This window comes from Leptodactylus fuscus, chromosome 4, assembly GCF_031893055.1.
Source record: "Leptodactylus fuscus isolate aLepFus1 chromosome 4, aLepFus1.hap2, whole genome shotgun sequence".
Classification (NCBI taxonomy): domain Eukaryota; kingdom Metazoa; phylum Chordata; class Amphibia; order Anura; family Leptodactylidae; genus Leptodactylus; species Leptodactylus fuscus.
Genome location: NC_134268.1, coordinates 71,127,714 through 71,146,869, shown reverse-complemented (window position 1 = coordinate 71,146,869; position 19,156 = coordinate 71,127,714). Strand labels below are relative to the sequence as shown.

Below are 19,156 nucleotides of genomic sequence, written 5' to 3'. Positions count from 1 at the left end.
TGCCCTGACGGCAACTGCGTCACATCATCGTCGATGAGGGTGGGTTGCTGGTCATCCACCACCAAATCGAACGGAGATGGAGGAGACTCTAGTGTTTGAGCATCTGGACACAGATGCTCCTCTGTTAGGTTCGTGGAATCGTGACGTGGAGAGGCAGGTTGAGGGACAATGAAAGGAGCGGAGAACAGCTCTGGGGAGCAGGGACAGTTTGGGTTATTGTTCTGTAAAGCTTCGGAATTTTGGGAGGAAGGAAGACAAGACTGTTGGGTAATAGGAGGAGAGGAGGCAGAGTCTGACTGGCTGCTGGACAATGTGCTGTAAGCGTTCTCTGACAGCCATTGCAAGACCTGTTCCTGGTTCTCGGGCCTACTAAGGTTTGTACCCTGCAGTTTAGTTAATGTGGCAAGCAACCCTGGCACTGTGGAGTGGCGCAATGCTTGCTGCCCCACAGGAGTAGGCACGGGACGCCCTGTGGCTTCACTGCTACCTTGCTCCCCAGAACCATTCCCCCGACCTCGCCCACGGCCTCGTCCACGTCCCTTTCCGGGAGCCTTGCGCATTTTGAATTCCTAGTTAGAAATTGGCACTGTATACCAGTAGTAAAAATTGTGGGTGCACGTAACCCCAATATATTCTTTGAATTCCCAGTCAGACACTGGCACTATATGGCAGTAGCAAGAAATGAGGGTATTTGTATTCCCAATATACTCTTTGAATTCCCAGTCAGACAATGGCACTGTATACCAGTAGTAAAAATTGTGGGTGCACGTAACCCCAATATATTCTTTGAATTACCAGTCAGAAACTGGCACTATATGGCAGTAGCAAGAAATGAGGGTATTTATAACCCCAATATATTCTTTGAATTCCCAGTCAGACAATGGCACTGTATACCAGTAGTAAAAATTGTGGGTGCACGTAACCCCAATATATTCTTTGAATTCCCAGTCAGACACTGGCACTATATGGCAGTAGCAAGAAATGAGGGTATTTGTATTCCCAATATACTCTTTGAATTCCCAGTCAGACAATGGCACTGTATACCAGTAGTAAAAATTGTGGGTGCACGTAACCCCAATATATTCTTTGAATTCCCAGTCAGAAACTGGCACTATATGGCAGTAGCAAGAAATGAGGGTATTTGTATTCCCAATATACTCTTTGAATTCCCAGTCAGACAATGGCACTGTATACCAGTAGTAAAAATTGTGGGTGCACGTAACCCCAATATATTCTTTGAATTACCAGTCAGAAACTGGCACTATATGGCAGTAGCAAGAAATGAGGGTATTTATAACCCCAATATATTCTTTGAATTCCCAGTCAGACAATGGCACTGTATACCAGTAGTAAAAATTGTGGGTGCACGTAACCCCAATATATTCTTTGAATTCCCAGTCAGAAACTGGCACTATATGGCAGTAGCAAGAAATGAGGGTATTTGTATTCCCAATATACTCTTTGAATTCCCAGTCAGACAATGGCACTGTATACCAGTAGTAAAAATTGTGGGTGCACGTAACCCCAATATATTCTTTGAATTACCAGTCAGAAACTGGCACTATATGGCAGTAGCAAGAAATGAGGGTATTTATAACCCCAATATATTCTTTGAATTCCCAGTCAGACAATGGCACTGTATACCAGTAGTAAAAATTGTGGGTGCACGTAACCCCAATATATTCTTTGAATTACCAGTCAGAAACTGGCACTATATGGCAGTAGCAAGAAATGAGGGTATTTGTATTCCCAATATACTCTTTGAATTCCCAGTCAGACAATGGCACTGTATACCAGTAGTAAAAATTGTGGGTGCACGTAACCCCAATATATTCTTTGAATTACCAGTCAGAAACTGGCACTATATGGCAGTAGCAAGAAATGAGGGTATTTATAACCCCAATATATTCTTTGAATTCCCAGTCAGACAATGGCACTGTATACCAGTAGTAAAAATTGTGGGTGCACGTAACCCCAATATATTCTTTGAATTACCAGTCAGAAACTGGCACTATATGGCAGTAGCAAGAAATGAGGGTATTTGTATTCCCAATATACTCTTTGAATTCCCAGTCAGACAATGGCACTGTATACCAGTAGTAAAAATTGTGGGTGCACGTAACCCCAATATATTCTTTGAATTACCAGTCAGAAACTGGCACTATATGGCAGTAGCAAGAAATGAGGGTATTTATAACCCCAATATATTCTTTGAATTCCCAGTCAGACAATGGCACTGTATACCAGTAGTAAAAATTGTGGGTGCACGTAACCCCAATATATTCTTTGAATTACCAGTCAGAAACTGGCACTATATGGCAGTAGCAAGAAATGAGGGTATTTGTATTCCCAATATACTCTTTGAATTCCCAGTCAGACAATGGCACTGTATACCAGTAGTAAAAATTGTGGGTGCACGTAACCCCAATATATTCTTTGAATTACCAGTCAGAAACTGGCACTATATGGCAGTAGCAAGAAATGAGGGTATTTATAACCCCAATATATTCTTTGAATTCCCAGTCAGACAATGGCACTGTATACCAGTAGTAAAAATTGTGGGTGCACGTAACCCCAATATATTCTTTGAATTACCAGTCAGAAACTGGCACTATATGGCAGTAGCAAGAAATGAGGGTATTTGTATTCCCAATATACTCTTTGAATTCCCAGTCAGACAATGGCACTGTATACCAGTAGTAAAAATTGTGGGTGCACGTAACCCCAATATATTCTTTGAATTACCAGTCAGAAACTGGCACTATATGGCAGTAGCAAGAAATGAGGGTATTTATAACCCCAATATATTCTTTGAATTCCCAGTCAGACAATGGCACTGTATACCAGTAGTAAAAATTGTGGGTGCACGTAACCCCAATATATTCTTTGAATTACCAGTCAGAAACTGGCACTATATGGCAGTAGCAAGAAATGAGGGTATTTATAACCCCAATATATTCTTTGAATTCCCAGTCAGACAATGGCACTGTATACCAGTAGTAAAAATTGTGGGTGCACGTAACCCCAATATATTCTTTGAATTACCAGTCAGAAACTGGCACTATATGGCAGTAGCAAGAAATGAGGGTATTTGTATTCCCAATATACTCTTTGAATTCCCAGTCAGACAATGGCACTGTATACCAGTAGTAAAAATTGTGGGTGCACGTAACCCCAATATATTCTTTGAATTACCAGTCAGAAACTGGCACTATATGGCAGTAGCAAGAAATGAGGGTATTTATAACCCCAATATATTCTTTGAATTCCCAGTCAGACAATGGCACTGTATACCAGTAGTAAAAATTGTGGGTGCACGTAACCCCAATATATTCTTTGAATTACCAGTCAGAAACTGGCACTATATGGCAGTAGCAAGAAATGAGGGTATTTGTATTCCCAATATACTCTTTGAATTCCCAGTCAGACAATGGCACTGTATACCAGTAGTAAAAATTGTGGGTGCACGTAACCCCAATATATTCTTTGAATTACCAGTCAGAAACTGGCACTATATGGCAGTAGCAAGAAATGAGGGTATTTGTATTCCCAATATACTCTTTGAATTCCCAGTCAGACAATGGCACTGTATACCAGTAGTAAAAATTGTGGGTGCACGTAACCCCAATATATTCTTTGAATTACCAGTCAGAAACTGGCACTATATGGCAGTAGCAAGAAATGAGGGTATTTATAACCCCAATATATTCTTTGAATTCCCAGTCAGACAATGGCACTGTATACCAGTAGTAAAAATTGTGGGTGCACGTAACCCCAATATATTCTTTGAATTCCCAGTCAGACACTGGCACTATATGGCAGTAGCAAGAAATGAGGGTATTTGTATTCCCAATATATTCTTTGAATTCCCAGTCAGACAATGGCACTGTATACCAGTAGTAAAAATTGTGGGTGCACGTAACCCCAATATATTCTTTGAATTACCAGTCAGACACTGGCACTATATGGCAGTAGCAAGAAATGAGGGTATTTGTATTCCCAATATATTCTTTGAATTCCCAGTCAGACAATGGCACTGTATACCAGTAGTAAAAATTGTGGGTGCACGTAACCCCAATATATTCTTTGAATTCCCAGTCAGACACTGGCACTATATGGCAGTAGCAAGAAATGAGGGTATTTGTATTCCCAATATATTCTTTGAATTCCCAGTCAGACAATGGCACTGTATACCAGTAGTAAAAATTGTGGGTGCACGTAACCCCAATATATTCTTTGAATTACCAGTCAGAAACTGGCACTATATGGCAGTAGCAAGAAATGAGGGTATTTGTATTCCCAATATATTCTTTGAATTCCCAGTCAGACAATGGCACTGTATACCAGTAGTAAAAATTGTGGGTGCACGTAACCCCAATATATTCTTTGAATTACCAGTCAGAAACTGGCACTATATGGCAGTAGCAAGAAATGAGGGTATTTGTATTCCCAATATATTCTTTGAATTCCCAGTCAGACAATGGCACTGTATACCAGTAGTAAAAATTGTGGGTGCACGTAACCCCAATATATTCTTTGAATTCCCAGTCAGACACTGGCACTATATGGCAGTAGCAAGAAATGAGGGTATTTGTATTCCCAATATATTCTTTGAATTCCCAGTCAGACAATGGCACTGTATACCAGTAGTAAAAATTGTGGGTGTATATAGCCCCAATTCTATTGCTAGGGGACTTGCAGGGTATTTCTGGGGTGAAGGTGGGGGGGCACACCGTTGGAACGGGTATCGGGGTATATATCGGGTATACGGGAATACACTGACAGTGTATTCCATTCAGGATCCTGGGAAAGCTGGGTTGCGGCGATTGAGCCCGTCAGTGCCACGTTACACTGACAAGCTTCTCCCTGGAATTTAGCTCTTACAAGAGCTGTTGGTTGTCTTCTCCTTCCTATCCTAGCCTGTCCCTGCCTACCCAGAATCTAAGCCCTAGCTAGCTGGACGGAAACCTCCGTCCTCGGTGAATTGCAAGCTCAGAATGACGCGAACCTGGGCGGCGCTGTTCTTTTAAATTAGAGGTCACATGTTTTCGGCAGCCAATGGGTTTTGCCTACTTTTTTCAACGTCACCGGTGTCGTAGTTCCTGTCCCACCTACCCTGCGCTGTTATTGGAGCAAAAAAGGCGCCAGGGAAGGTGGGAGGGGAATCGAGTAATGGCGCACTTTACCACGCGGTGTTCGATTCGATTCGAACATGCCGAACAGCCTAATATCCGATCGAACATGAGTTCGATAGAACACTGTTCGCTCATCTCTAGTAATTACTCCAAGGGTCCACTCGTCACCTTCCCAGAACAAGTGCAAGTGCTCATAAACTCTGCTCTTATCAATGTATCCAAATGCCAAAAACCTCAATAGCAAGTGATCCCCTCTACTGATTCTGGGTCACATTTCAAATCGGTACATGGAACCAGTAGAAGATCCTCAGCTCATATGATAGGGCAGTCAAACGCTTTACTATATGGTGTAATAAATCTACAATGAAATTAATTTTTCTATTTCTATTTTCTGAAAATATTTTTGGCATAGCCACAGCATAAATACCAATAGCTTTCTTAGACTTTAACAGCTATTTACTATTTTATAATTTTACTCCATGCCTTCTCAAACCTATAACATATTTAATTTTTATTCACATAATCACACCATGTAATATTCTATACCATAAACTGGAAACAAATATTGGAAAAAAAACACGGTAGGGCTGCTTTCACACGGCAGAGTTTGGTCAGTGATTTTGTTCAGTGGAGACTACATAAAGATCAGGTATAATAGAAATATTAGTACCTGTTCTGTGTATTTAACCCACTCCTTGTTTTGGTACACAATCACTGATGAAAATCACTGACCAAACACTACCATGTGAAAGCAGCCTTAGGGCAGGTTCACACCTGCGCCGTGTCCGTTTAGGCAATCCTGCTGGGTTTCCGTCTTCTTCCCCGAGAAACTGGACAGGGGACGGAAACCCGGCAGTCAGTTTTCAAACCCATTCACTTGAATGGGTTTGCAGCGTGACTGCCTGTGAGTGTCTTGTGCCTCTCTGCGGTGAAACCGTTTTTTTTAACTGTACACAAAGTCCTGCATGTCTGACTTTGTGTCCGATTAAAAAATCTGGTTTCGCTGCGGTCAGGTAGAAGACACTCACAGGTGGTCACTTTGCAAACCCATTCAAGTGAATGGGTTTGAAAACTGACTGCCGGGTTTCCGTTCCTTGTCCAGGTTCTCTTGGCAGAAGACGGAAACCGGCCTTGATTGCCTAAAGCGGACACGGGCACTGGTGTGAACCTGCCCATCGGCTGCAGCTACAAAATCTGCAAAATAAATGGCCTTAGCCTTACCCCATCTTTGTGGTCTAACATTTTCAGCAGGACCAGTTTACTATCTTACATGTATGAGGGACCTCTTGACTCTCCCTCGACAGATGTTGTCAGAGGAAAGAAAGATGGAGCATTGATTGTTTAATTTTATTGTCTTTACTTGCAGTATGCTGCCTTTTACCAAAACAAGAGTGCATGTCTATGGGGAACACAGGGGGAATGACAGTTTGGTCAACAGCTATTGAAAGCATTTGGGCATCTTTAGATTTGTATTTATGACTACAAATTTAGACACTGGTAGGCCATCAATCATACATGTTACAGTATTTCAAGGAGGAGTTATACCATGGACAATGGGTTACACTAACTTCCCTAACAGCTGCTCCCTGTACGTCTCTAAATATTATATTACAAAGCACCCCATAAAACTACCAAAGTGATGATCTCTATTTATGTCCAATAGCAAGTAGTTGTTTCAATATTCTTTCTCGCAACTGTAAGCTAATAATCATTTTAGCAGCTGAATACAGAAACATTTGTCTAAAAGAAAGTGAATAAGACCTTACCTTGCAATATCGTGAAATTCTTTATTAGTTGTCCATGCTTTGAATCCACCAACTTCATTTCTTCCATGATAATTGATAAATTGGCTACTTCATTATCTAATCTTTGTCTCATTGTATCCTGTTGAGTCCTGAGGGAAGACGTGTCTACCTGAATACTGGAGATAGAGTTATTCAACTGAGTTAAGTCTTCTGTATGTTTACTCAGTGTATCGGTACAAGTTGTTCTTACATCATTGAGGTTACTAGTCAGCGTCCTTAAATGATGGGCAGTGTAACTTATATTGGTAATAATGCCTACTATATCTTCCTCAAATTTTTGGAAACGTTCTTCCAAATAGTTGAATTTGACATTTGTCCTATTCTCATATACTTTATGATAATCTTGGAGATCCTTCAGGTTTTGTTCATTTGCTTGTGCGGTCAATGTAATGTTTTCAATCTGAATCCCAAGATTATTGAGCTGGTTGTTCATTTCTTCTACAGTCTCATTGTTGGCCTTGACAAGAGCGGAGTTATTGGTTGCAATGCTTTGCAAGTTCTGGACTCTCTCTTTCAACCAGTCTGTATCTTTCCGAGTCTGAAGAACAGCTTGTTGAAGGCTCTGAAAATCATTCTTGATACGTTGTATGGCTTGGCTGGTGTCATCCACAGACCTCTGCAAAGTGCTTATAACTGTCCTCTGCTGGGTCTGCGTCAAGTTTAGGTTACTTATACTCATAGTGAGTATGTTGCTTGACTGCACTTGGCTTTGAAGATTTGTCTGCAGGCTGCTGGTGTCCTGCTGTAAACTGGAAACATAACTATTATATACCTGTAATGTTTGATTGACTCCATTGATCATCAGAGAGTTATTGTCTACAGCGCTTTTCATTTGGCTTTGTTTTGCTTCTATAAGTCCACCAGCTTCTTGTAGCTTCTCCAGAGTTTCTTTGTTCCGGCTACTTTTTTCTGTGATCTCACGTAGTTGTTGGCGAATCGCTAAGATATCCGACCTCACACCGGAGAGTTCTGTGTTAGTGTTGATTGACTTTTCTCCAGCTTGATCATCTGCAAAATATATACCACATGGTAGGAAGTGATACACTGTCAAATTGGCAATGTTGCCATATATTTATCTTCTCTACCATCAACTGAGGTCTTGTTTCAGTGACTCATGATGAAATGCTTTCCAGTCACCCTAATGAAATGCTATAAAAAAATCTCTAGAGATAAATTTCCCATCCAAAAAATCCATGCATAAGGATGGAAAAACAGGAGACATTGGCAAAAGTAGTTTTGTTACATAAGAGATTTTGCAAAAACTGAAAGTTCCTGTTTTTATTGTTTGAATTTAAAAATCTATTAAGAAATTAGAAAACTCCACTAGTCTGGTCCTTAAGTTCTCCCAGGCCTCCTTCTGTTATCTGGAGCAGGAGGTTTGGGGAGTAGATGGTTAGCACATTCTACCCTACATCAAATCCTGTTACTTTGCTCCCAAGTCTGAAAGTCCTTTTATAATGATGGGTTTGACCACTATAGCTTTCTCTGGAAAAATAGTCCCCATAACTCATGAATCTACCCAATGTGACTTTGTGGAAGGCTAAAGATGTATTCTACATGGGAGATGTGATGGGAAAGAAGTCTTTCAGTTCTTCTAGCAGTTGACGTTTCTCCTTGTTAGTGACTGCCATTTGCCTTATCTCCAACTTCAATTAGGAACCATTTTTGTTCACAACCCCTTTACCATCTCTAAGTTCCTACTGGAGTCCCCTGGATGACAGTCAATATCCATTCTGCACTAAGATCTGCTATGGTCCTGCCCTATGGTTAAAGGCTTTTGGAAACAGGTGAGGAGATTTCTTTATGATAAGATGGGAGTGGTGATACCTGATAACCCCAAGACTTGCCTGCTTTTTGTTTACTTGGAATTGTACCCTTCTTTCATAAATTTTGCGTTTGAGGCTCTGTACTCTGCCAGGAAAACCATGGGCAGATTTTCAATGTCCTCTGTTTCTCTTGAGTTTCAAGATTGGATACAATCAGTCAATAATACACTGTCTCCATAAGGAGGCCAAATTTCCTAAAATTTGGGATCAGTGGAACTCCTAGTTCACTCTCCCAGCGAACTGTGACAAAACGCCTTTAGGATAAAGAGTGGGTATCTTTATAACTCGGGTCTCATACACAAAGTATTGGGGAAGAAGCAGGAAGATCCCTTGTGTTAATCGGATCTTGAGAAGTGTGCAGGATGAGGTGCACTGGTTATGGTATTAGGGAATGTTCTATAATTAACTGAATATTTTTTTTTACTTAGATTGTACATGTATATACAGCTTGGGACATGCGAGTTAAGCCCTGTGATGCCCCTTTTTTATATGCCATGTGATATTTGTGATCCTCAGCCCCCCTCCCCTTCCTGTTTTTGATCCTACTGTTGTACTCCTTTATTTTCTGTTCCCCTTGCTACTGTCCTTATGTATCTCCGCTTGTATTTCTCTTATGAAATTATTGTTGCTTTGAAAAAAGAAAGTGGAAAACTGAATCAGAGAAAGTTATATACCCAAGAATGAAAGCTTTAGTCCACTCTAAAGCCATGCCATCTTACTAGTGCCATCTCACATTCACAGAGGTTACAGAGCTGAGGTATGGGGAATTGTTTGGCTGTTGGCCCAAATTGGTGAGTGGGTGATCATATGTAATTTTCTGTATCTGACAAAACTTTAAAATGTGATTAATCAATTGAGGCCGCTGCCCCAGGTGGCGGAAACACCACCGAAAAAAAATGTGTTTTACAGTCACAGCAAAGTGGATGGGATTCTAGTGAATCTCATCCCCACTTTTTTAAAAATATGCACAGTGGACACACAGTGATTTCCAAAAATGTTGTGGTTTTGGTAATCACGGCAAGTCAATTGTACCTACGGAAACGCTAGCTGAACACTCGCTGAAAAAGCGCTGTGAGAAGAACCACGATGCATTGCCGCCGTAGTTTTTTCCAAAACGCTTTTTTGCTGTGGGACGCCATGTGGGGCGTGAAGCCCCACATTACAGAAATGCCACTTTTTTTGTTTCAAATCCAGAAGTGGATTGAGCAGAAGGGAAAAGTATAAGAAGCTTCCTTTATATTTTCCATTCCATTTGTACCCTTTCTTGGCTTTAGCTTTGAAAAAACACAGCAAAATTTGCAACAAAAAAACTGCATCTCCACAACGTGGGGTCTCAGAAGAATTATGATTTGGTGATAACGCAGTAAATTGTATCAGAAATGGCACATCTTTAATTCTATGAATTCTTTTAGCCATGTAACTCACGCTTATTAATACTGTCATGGTAGACATAAAGTCTAAAATAGATAATACATTTGGGAGACTCTCCTTTTTTTTGCAACTTGATACAGAATTGTGATGACATCTTCCCCAGTGTCTTTTTTGACCTCCATCTTGTCACATAGTTCATAGCTTACAGGACCCTTGCTCTCTTTGTAATGCGGGGTAAGGTTAAAGTTTAAAGATTTTCAGTAGAGGTAGACTGGATTCAGTCCATCTGAGTCAATTAAACTTTACCTAGTTTCTTCAGGTTCTGCTCCACTTCAGTTATCTTATTATTGTAACCTCTGTGCGACTTTTCTATGTCATCTGAAACACCATCCATTTTTTCTACAACTGGAAAAGAAGAGACAAAGCGTTAGCTGACGTAGATGTTATTAGACATTTGTATAGTTACTGTCAGGGATCATACAACCCTTCTGTGAGATCAGGCCCTGGCTTCTGCCAATTCATTCTCAGATAGAAAAAAAAGAGCTGACTGTAAAATCTTAGACAAAAGATTAGAGATTAGTGAACTTTGGGGCGCCTAACAAACACTGTAGATGAAATGACTGTCTCTTTGTTTCATTGTCTAGTGCCAAAATAGTCTACAAAAACTGTATGTTGGTATGTAAATGCATGCTTTTTATTATACATTAGGAAACAGTATGCTAAAAAGGTTTGGAATAACATGTATGATATTTAATGCAGAATAAGATTTCAAATATTTTTTCCTTAGAACATGGTCATGCAATAATATTGTAATGTAAATGTCATGTATAAAAACTGGGGAAGATTCGCTCAGCAGAATAAGCCACAATTCATCACAATGTGAGGCAAAAAACCTTGTATGAACAAGGTGTGTGACCTCATTGGAAAGAGGTGCGAACTGCTGGAAAGTGGGCCTGATTTGAGTTGCACTGTCGCAACACTGTGCAACAGACATGTACCAACATTTCGGTGTGTTTTCCAACATAAACTAAGCCAACTAATAGGAGGTGGAAAGTTTGGGTAGACAGTCTAATAACATGACAAATTCATCAACATAAAATTTTACCTATAATGTAAATTGTATCTACTGTGCTATAGTTTTATATTGGATATACATGGCTGCCTCCAGCATGGAAATATTATTATTATTGTTTATTTATATAGCACCATTAATTCCATGGTGCTTTACATTTGGGGGTTACATACAGTACACAGAATATACAGGTAGATATAATACTAACAATGACTGACTGGCACAGTGGGGTAGAGGGCCCTGCCCGCGAGGGCTTACAATCTATGGGGAATAAACAGAAGCTCTAGAAATAGCTGCTTGCTTTACAGGCTAAGGGAGCCTTCACACGGAGTAAAAATAAGACTCCCATTGACTTCAATGATATTTTTTACACATGTAAAAATACGCCTGTAAAATGTCATTGAAGTCAATGGGAGTCTTATTTTTACACGTGTATTTTTACCTAAGGGCCCCTTCACACGGAGTTTACGCTCCGTGTATTCTGTCTACGCTCTGTGTATTCCATCCATTTTACACATGTAAAAATATACGTGTAAAATGTAGTTAGCCATTGAGTTCAATGGCATGTTTGTATAACGCGCTTTATTTTTACACGTGTAAAATGGAAAGAATACACCGAGCGTAGACAGAATACACAGAGCATAAACTCCATGTGAAGGGGCCCTTAGGGTGGGTTCACACCTGCACCCGGTCTCCGATTTAGCCAATCCGTCCGGCCCTGAAAAACTGGACAGGAGACGGAAACCCGGCGGTCAGCTTTCAAACCCATTCACTTAAATGTGTGCATATTCTGACTGTCCACGGGGAAACCTTTTTTTTTTAGCCGGACACAAAGTCGAACCCGCCCTAATCAGTTTTCAATATAGATATTTTTGTAGGTTTTTTTTACTATAAAAATATGAATAAGTGAAGCCCTGATTTGCAGTCACTTGTTACATTAGTATATTGCAGAAATAGCGATCGCCTAATAATAAGCGGAAGTGAACAGATTGTAACTAAGGAACCTGTTTTATAACCTGACAACAATATTATGATAGAAAACTGGAAATCTGACTATCCCCTAAGCCCATATTCAGAGTCACTACAAATGGGTGGGGAACCACTATTGTACAGCCAAAAAAGACTAGCAATGGCCAAAAATAATGAATCAGCAAATATAATGGAGAAGATTTTTATTACTGCCACACTGGGATGAGAAGCGCCAAAACCTCTTAAAGATTTTCAGACATTTCGGGCAGTGTCTGTGCCTTAAACTGGAATATATGCCAACTAGGGGTTAATAACATTATATTTGTTGAGCTGTGAGACCTCAACCATTTTTCCCCGACCCCCCCACCAACTTTTAGGAATAGTGCCAAGTGAGAAACAAAAGGAGGAAAAAGCTGTAATTTTTGGTGCATAGATTTACCACTTTTACATATATGTTATGCCTCACATTGATATCCTCTTGACCTCATGATTAAATGACATGTTTAATACCATTATAAATTACTTATACATACCCTTGTATCCTAGTATGGACACTGTGATAGTGAGTAAGGCACACAGAATATACAGCAGTATGATTGAAAATTTCAGTGCCCAGTTATTTTTGCACTTCGTACACTGGGTTCCTTCTTGTATGCCTGTTAAAAAAGAATATTATACAACATTATATAGACATGGTAGACAAAAGGTTTAACAAAGATAAATGTTTGAGCACATTAAAGCTGAGACCACACCATGCATTACAGCTTAAAGGTAGTAATAATAATAATATAATAATACATTTTATTTATATAGCGCCAACATATTCCGCAGCACTGTACAATTTATAGGGTTCAGATACAGACATACATAACAAAGAACGTCATTTCACACAATGGGACTGAGGGCCCTGCTCAAAAGAGCTTACAATCTATGAGGTAGAGGGGGTGACACAAGAGGTAGCAGGGGCGGCATTGCTTATACAGTGTTCAGACAATTTTGTGCATTAGGAATTGTGATAGGCCTGTCTGAAAAGATGCGTCTTTAGTTTGCGTTTGAAACTGTAGAAGTTGGGAGTTAATCTTATTGTCCGGGGTAGAGCATTCCAGAGAAGTGGTGCAGCTCGGGAGAAGTCTTGTATACGAGCGTGGGAGGTTCTGATAATAGAGGATGTAAGTGTTAGGTCATTGAGTGAGCGGAGAGCACGGGTTGGGCGGTAGACAGAGATGAGGGAAGAAATGTAGGGAGGTGCGGCATTATGGAGAGCCTTGTGGATGAGAGTAATAACTTTATATTTTATTCTATAATGAATAGGCAGCCAATGTAGTGACTGGCACAGACCGGAGGCATCGCTGTAGCGTCTAGCCTGATAGATGAGCCTGGCCGCTGCATTCAGAATAGATTGTAGAGGGGAGAGTTTAGTGAGGGGAAGACCGATTAGTAAGGAGTTACAGTAGTCAAGGTGAGAATGAATCAGAGAGACAATAAGTGTCTTTAGTGTATCTCTGGTAAGGAAAGGGCGTATTCTGGAGATGTTTTTGAGGTGGAGGTGACATGAACGTGCAAGTGATTCAATATGAGGGGTGAAGGAAAGGTCTGCGTCAAATATGACCCCGAGGAGTTATAGTAAGGCCTGAGACTGCAATGGATATATCAGGGACAGATCTGTTAGATGGTGGAAACAGTAGTAGTTCAGTCTTAGAGAGATTTAGTTTCAGATAGAGCGAGGACATGATATTAGAGACAGCAGAGAGACAGTTGCTGGTGTTCTGTATGAGTGCAGGGGTGATGTCACGGGAAGATGTGTATAATTGGGTGTCATCAGCATAAAGATGGTACCTGAAGCCAAATCTGGCGATGGTTTGTCCAATGGGGGCTGTGTAGAGAGAAAAGAGCAGGGGGCCGAGGACCGAGCCCTGAGGAACCCCAACAGCAAGGGAAAGAGGGGAGGAAACAGAGCCCGCGAATGATACACTGAAAGTGCGGTCTGAGAGATAAGAGGAGAACCAGGAGAGCGCAGTGTCATTGAGGCCAACTGAGCGGAGCATAGTGAGGAGAAGTTGATGGTCAACAGTGTCAAAAGCTGCAGAGAGGTCCAAAAGAATAAGAAGAGAGAAGTCACCATTGGATTTAGCCTTTAGTAGATCATTAGAGACTTTTGTGAGAGCTGTTTCAGTAGAGTGCAGAGAGCGGAAACCAGATTGTAAGGGGTCAAGCAGAGAGTTAGCAGAGAGATAACGGATTAACCAAGAATAAACCAGGCGTTCCAAAAGTTTAGAGATGAAGGGGAGGTTAGAGACGGGTCGATAGTTAGCAGCACAGGATGGGTCCAGGGAGGGTTTTTTCAGTAGCGGGGTTTTAACAGCATGCTTGAAGGAGGATGGGAAGATTCCAGAAGAGAGAGAGAGGTTAAATATTTTAGTAAGGTAAGTAGTGACAGCAGGGGACAGAGATTGGAGAAGGTGTGAGGGGAAGGGGTCACTACTGCAGGTTGTGGGGTGAGATGAAGAAAGTAGCTGGGAGACTTCCTCTTCTGTGACAGGTTCAAAAGATGAGAATGGACAGTCTGAAGTGCGGCTGGTGAGGGGATCAGTACTATCGTAGGTGTGGGAGTCAATGCCACCTGGGGCTTGGGCAGTAATTTCCTGACGGATCTTGTCAATTTTATCATGGAAGTACATGGCCAGGTCATCAGCACTAAGGTCTGTGAATGGCGTCTGCACCTTGGGTGTGAGTAAGGAGTGAAAGGTTTCAAAAAGCCTTTTAGGGTTGCTGGAGAGAGAAGAGATGAGGGCGGTGAAATAGTCTTGTTTGGCGAGGTAAAGGGCAGAGCTATATGTTTTAAGCATAAACTTGAAGTGGAGGAAATCTGCAGGTGAGCGTGATTTTCTCCAGAGACGTTCGGCACACCTAGAGCAGCGCTGAAGAAATCGTGTCTGTGGCGTGTGCCAGGGCTGCTGCCTCCTATGTGGGACTTTACGAGTGGAGGGGGGAGCAACCTCATCCAATGCATTTTTGAGGGTTTCATTATAGTGACTGGTGGCCAGATTGGGACAGGAGATTGAAGAGATGGGGGACAGGGAGGACTGTAGAGTATCTGAGAGGTGCTGGGTGTCAATAGCACGCAAGTTCCTATATGTGTGATGGGTAGGGGCGTCTTGTGAAGGGGAGAGAGCACTGATGGTGAGAGATAGAAGGTTGTGGTCAGAAAGCGGCAGAGAAGAGTTAGAAAATTTAGAGACTGTGAGGAGTCGATGGAAGACTAGATCAATCGTGTTACCATCTATATGTGTGGCGGAAGAAGAACATTGTGAGAGACCAAGAGAAGTGGTTAATGAGAGAAACTGTGAGGCAGCCGGGGAGTGAGGGGGGGCAATAGGGATGTTAAAGTCACCCATGATGAGGGTAGGAATGTCACTGGATAAAAAGTGGGGAAGCCAAGAAGCAAAGTGGTCCAAAAATTGGTAGGGTGAGCCAGGTGGGCGGTAGATCACAGCAAGTAGCAGCAAAGTCGCCTGGTACTAACCCACTGTGATCAACAATAGTAGCCCTTAGTATAGGGGTAACAGGTGTAATTTATGTGAAATAGAGGGGTCTCACCTTAGGAACCCTATTTATCAGAAGAACAGGAGAGTCCTGATTGGCAGGCAAGTTGGCTTGTAAGTGGGAGGGGGGGGGTCCCAGAAATATTCATTGGATGTGTGATAAAAGCATGGAACACCAAAGATTCATATATTACATGTTATTCATGATATGCTTTACATCTGTATTAAATATTTATATGTCTCTGACTAGGGCCACAGTCCCATATTTCTATATTTCATGCCTAGGGTTAGTTGTGTCCAACCAATAGCTTAGGACCCCCATTTGGGCCCATTTTAGGATCCCTTAGTTCTGAACATATGCAATGGTTTCAATATGGCATTCACACTGACACTTTCACATTGCATATATATATTCCAACTTCTGAAAAGTGCAGTGTATAATATAACTGTGTTCAATGTAACACTGGAATATCTTTGTATTGTCTTATTTCTTTGTATGTCTTCAACCATTTTTTTAAATTTAATGTTGATAGGTCTGTTACTGATGGTGACATACTACTCGCATCATCATCATCATCGCTTCCCTTGTTATAAAATCATGAAGAACATTAATGTTAGAATATTATGTATGTATATCATGACACCTATGGCAGATTGTATTTCAGTAATATTCAGCATGAAAAAAATTATGGCATGCTCTATTGTAGGGCTTCTCAAACTTTTTTGATGTAAGCTGCACCAGTTGTGATGCCGGGGCCTGACCTGCAAAGAATTCCTACAGCGGGTCATATAAATTCCACTGTTCTGTATACATAATATCCTCACCAGTAACAACCGGGTATCACAGCACACATATGGTAATTCCAGTAGCAACATCAAATACCACATTGCAGCGCAAAATACATCTCTGAATGTGCCAAACATCAAAAGACCGCACAACATGTCACCGTAGCAGTGCCAAACAAATATCATCATACAGGGCAAAGTACCTCCACAGAAGCACATCTTACCCCAGCACTATCAAACACCACCGTACAAAACAAGAGACCTAAGCACCAAACACCACAATACAGCATCACTGGTTGCAGGATTTTCGCCCCTCTACTGTCTCCCCCTATCCACTTCTAGACATCTGACAGCAGCATTCTCCCTAAATAAAACCTGCTAAACTTTCAACAAATCATTCCCCAAATACAAACCTCCCATAGCTGGAACACCCTCACAATAGACAGAGGAGATAAGAGAAGAGCCTCCTACTTCCAGGACCAGTCTATAATGCCCTGGTCTCCAGATTCAGCCTGAAGACTCCAGCTGTGGTAGATACTACAATGGAGTGGTGAGTAGTAGGCTCTCCCTGGCCTGCCTCAGCTCTGGTAACTATTAGCATTAGGCGGCATCATCCACGGTGTCCACATCAAAGCAGACATGTTGGGGTAAGTTCACACAGAGTTTTTTGGTCAGGATTTTGAGGCCGTATTCGCCTCAAAATCCTGACCAAAAAGACGGCTCCCACTGAAATCAATGAGAGCCGCTCAGGTCTTTTTTCCAGGAGCCATTTCTTCCGGCTCCTGGAAAAAAGAAGAGAGATGCTCATTCTTCAGGCCGTTTCGCCTTGTGGTTCGGCCTGAAGACACACCATCCTCCGGAATAGACCCATTCATTGGGCCTAATCTGGAGCGGAGTGCGCAGCTGGACGTCAGTGCAGTGCATCGGTTTCAGTCGTGGCTACCGGTTTTTGGAGCGGAACCTGAGGCGGCCTCCGTTTTTTTGAAGTGAAGTGTTTTCTGTCCGGAAAAAATAAATGCAAGTCAATGGGAGGTGGAAAATCCGCATGGCGTTTGAGGCATTTTTTTTTTTTGTCAAAGGAGGAAGATTCTGAGGCGGATTCCTGACCAAATTCCTGACCAAAAAACTCTGTGTGAACTCAGCCTTATATTTCTCCCTCCTGCTCAATCTACTCCTGGCTTTGGCTCATAAAACCATAGTAAAATCTGCAACAAAAAAAGCTACAACGTGGGGCCTTAGTAATAAGAAGGAGTGAGCCAGATTTACATACAATAAAGCAATGTAACATTTCCTTCTGTTTCTAGTAAAACATAAAATAATAGCCGCACAACTGACACATCATTTATTACACATATGGGTCAGGTAAGGAAACAAATTCATTTTTACAAAGAATTTCTATATGCATAGCTTATTGTCATGCCTCATATAATTGTTGTGTTACAGATATGTACTTTTCATTATTTGCTGATATTTGTTAGACCAAAATGCTAGTAAAGAAAAAACTAATTATGATTAGTTGCTGCTCCATAAAGTTCTGGTGCATAAAAGATGTGGGGTCACAAGTTATGAATTAGTCATTGTCTGGGTCTCCGAGGGAAATGCAAGTAATTCCATCCTGGTACAAGAGTCATTGTGATAGTTACTAACTAGAGATGAGCGAACAGTGTTCTATCGAACACATGTTCGATCGGATATCAGGGTGTTCGCTATGTTCGAATCGAATCGAACACCGCGTGGTAAAGTGCGCCAAAATTCGATTCCCCTCCCACCTTCCCTGGCGCCTTTTTTGCACCAATAACAGTGCAGGGGAGGTGGGACAGGAACTACGACACCGGGGGCATTGAAAAAAATTGGAAAAAGTCATTGGCTGCCGAAATCAGGTGACCTCCATTTTAGACGAATAGTGGATTTCAAATCCGGGTCATATGAGAATGTGAACTTTGTGACTATGAGACAGGGATAGCTGTACAGGCAGGGATAGCTAGGGATAACCTTTATTTAGGGGGGAATGTTATTAAAAATAACTTTTTGGGGCTCTATCGGGTGTGTAATTGTGATTTTTGTGAGATAAACTTTTTCCCATAGGGATGCATTGGCCAGCGCTGATTGGCCAGAGTACGGAACTCGACCAATCAGCGCTGGCTCTGCTGGAGGAGGCGGAGTCTAAGATCGCTCCACACCAGTCTCCATTCAGGTCCGACCTTAGACTCCGCCTCCTCCAGCAGAGCCAGCGCTGATTGGCCGAATTCCGTACTCTGGCCAATCAGCACTGGCTAATGCATTGTATTGGCGTGATGAAGCAGTGCTGAATGTGTGTGCTTAGCACACACATTCAGCTCTACTTCATCGGGCTAATAGAATGCATTGGCCAATCAGCGCTGGCCAATGCATTCTATTAGCTTGATGAAGCAGAGTGTGCACAAGGGTTCAAGCGCACCCTCGGCTCTGATGTAGCAGAGCCGAGGCTGCACAAGGGTTCAAGCGCACCCTCGGCTCTGATGTAGCAGAGCCGAGGGTGCGCTTGAACCCTTGTGCACACTCTGCTTCATCAAGCTAATAGAATGCATTGGCCAGCGCTGATTGGCCAATGCATTCTATTAGCCCGATGAAGTAGAGCTGAATGTGTGTGCTAAGCACACACATTCAGCAC

The 19,156-nt window shown here is 41.8% G+C and overlaps 1 protein-coding gene across 1 annotated transcript in view; it reads right to left on the bottom strand.

Moving 5' to 3' along the window:
• The window catches only part of COLEC12 (collectin subfamily member 12), a 107,029-nt gene that overhangs the window by 18,258 nt on the left and 69,615 nt on the right, over nt 1-19,156 (bottom strand). The window contains exons 3-5 of the mRNA XM_075270647.1: nt 12,712-12,834; nt 10,444-10,542; nt 6,902-7,948 (exon numbers count right to left, since the gene is read on the bottom strand). Coding sequence (XP_075126748.1) covers nt 6,902-7,948; nt 10,444-10,542; nt 12,712-12,834 — 1,269 coding nt within the window. The remainder of the gene's footprint in view (nt 1-6,901; nt 7,949-10,443; nt 10,543-12,711; nt 12,835-19,156) is intronic.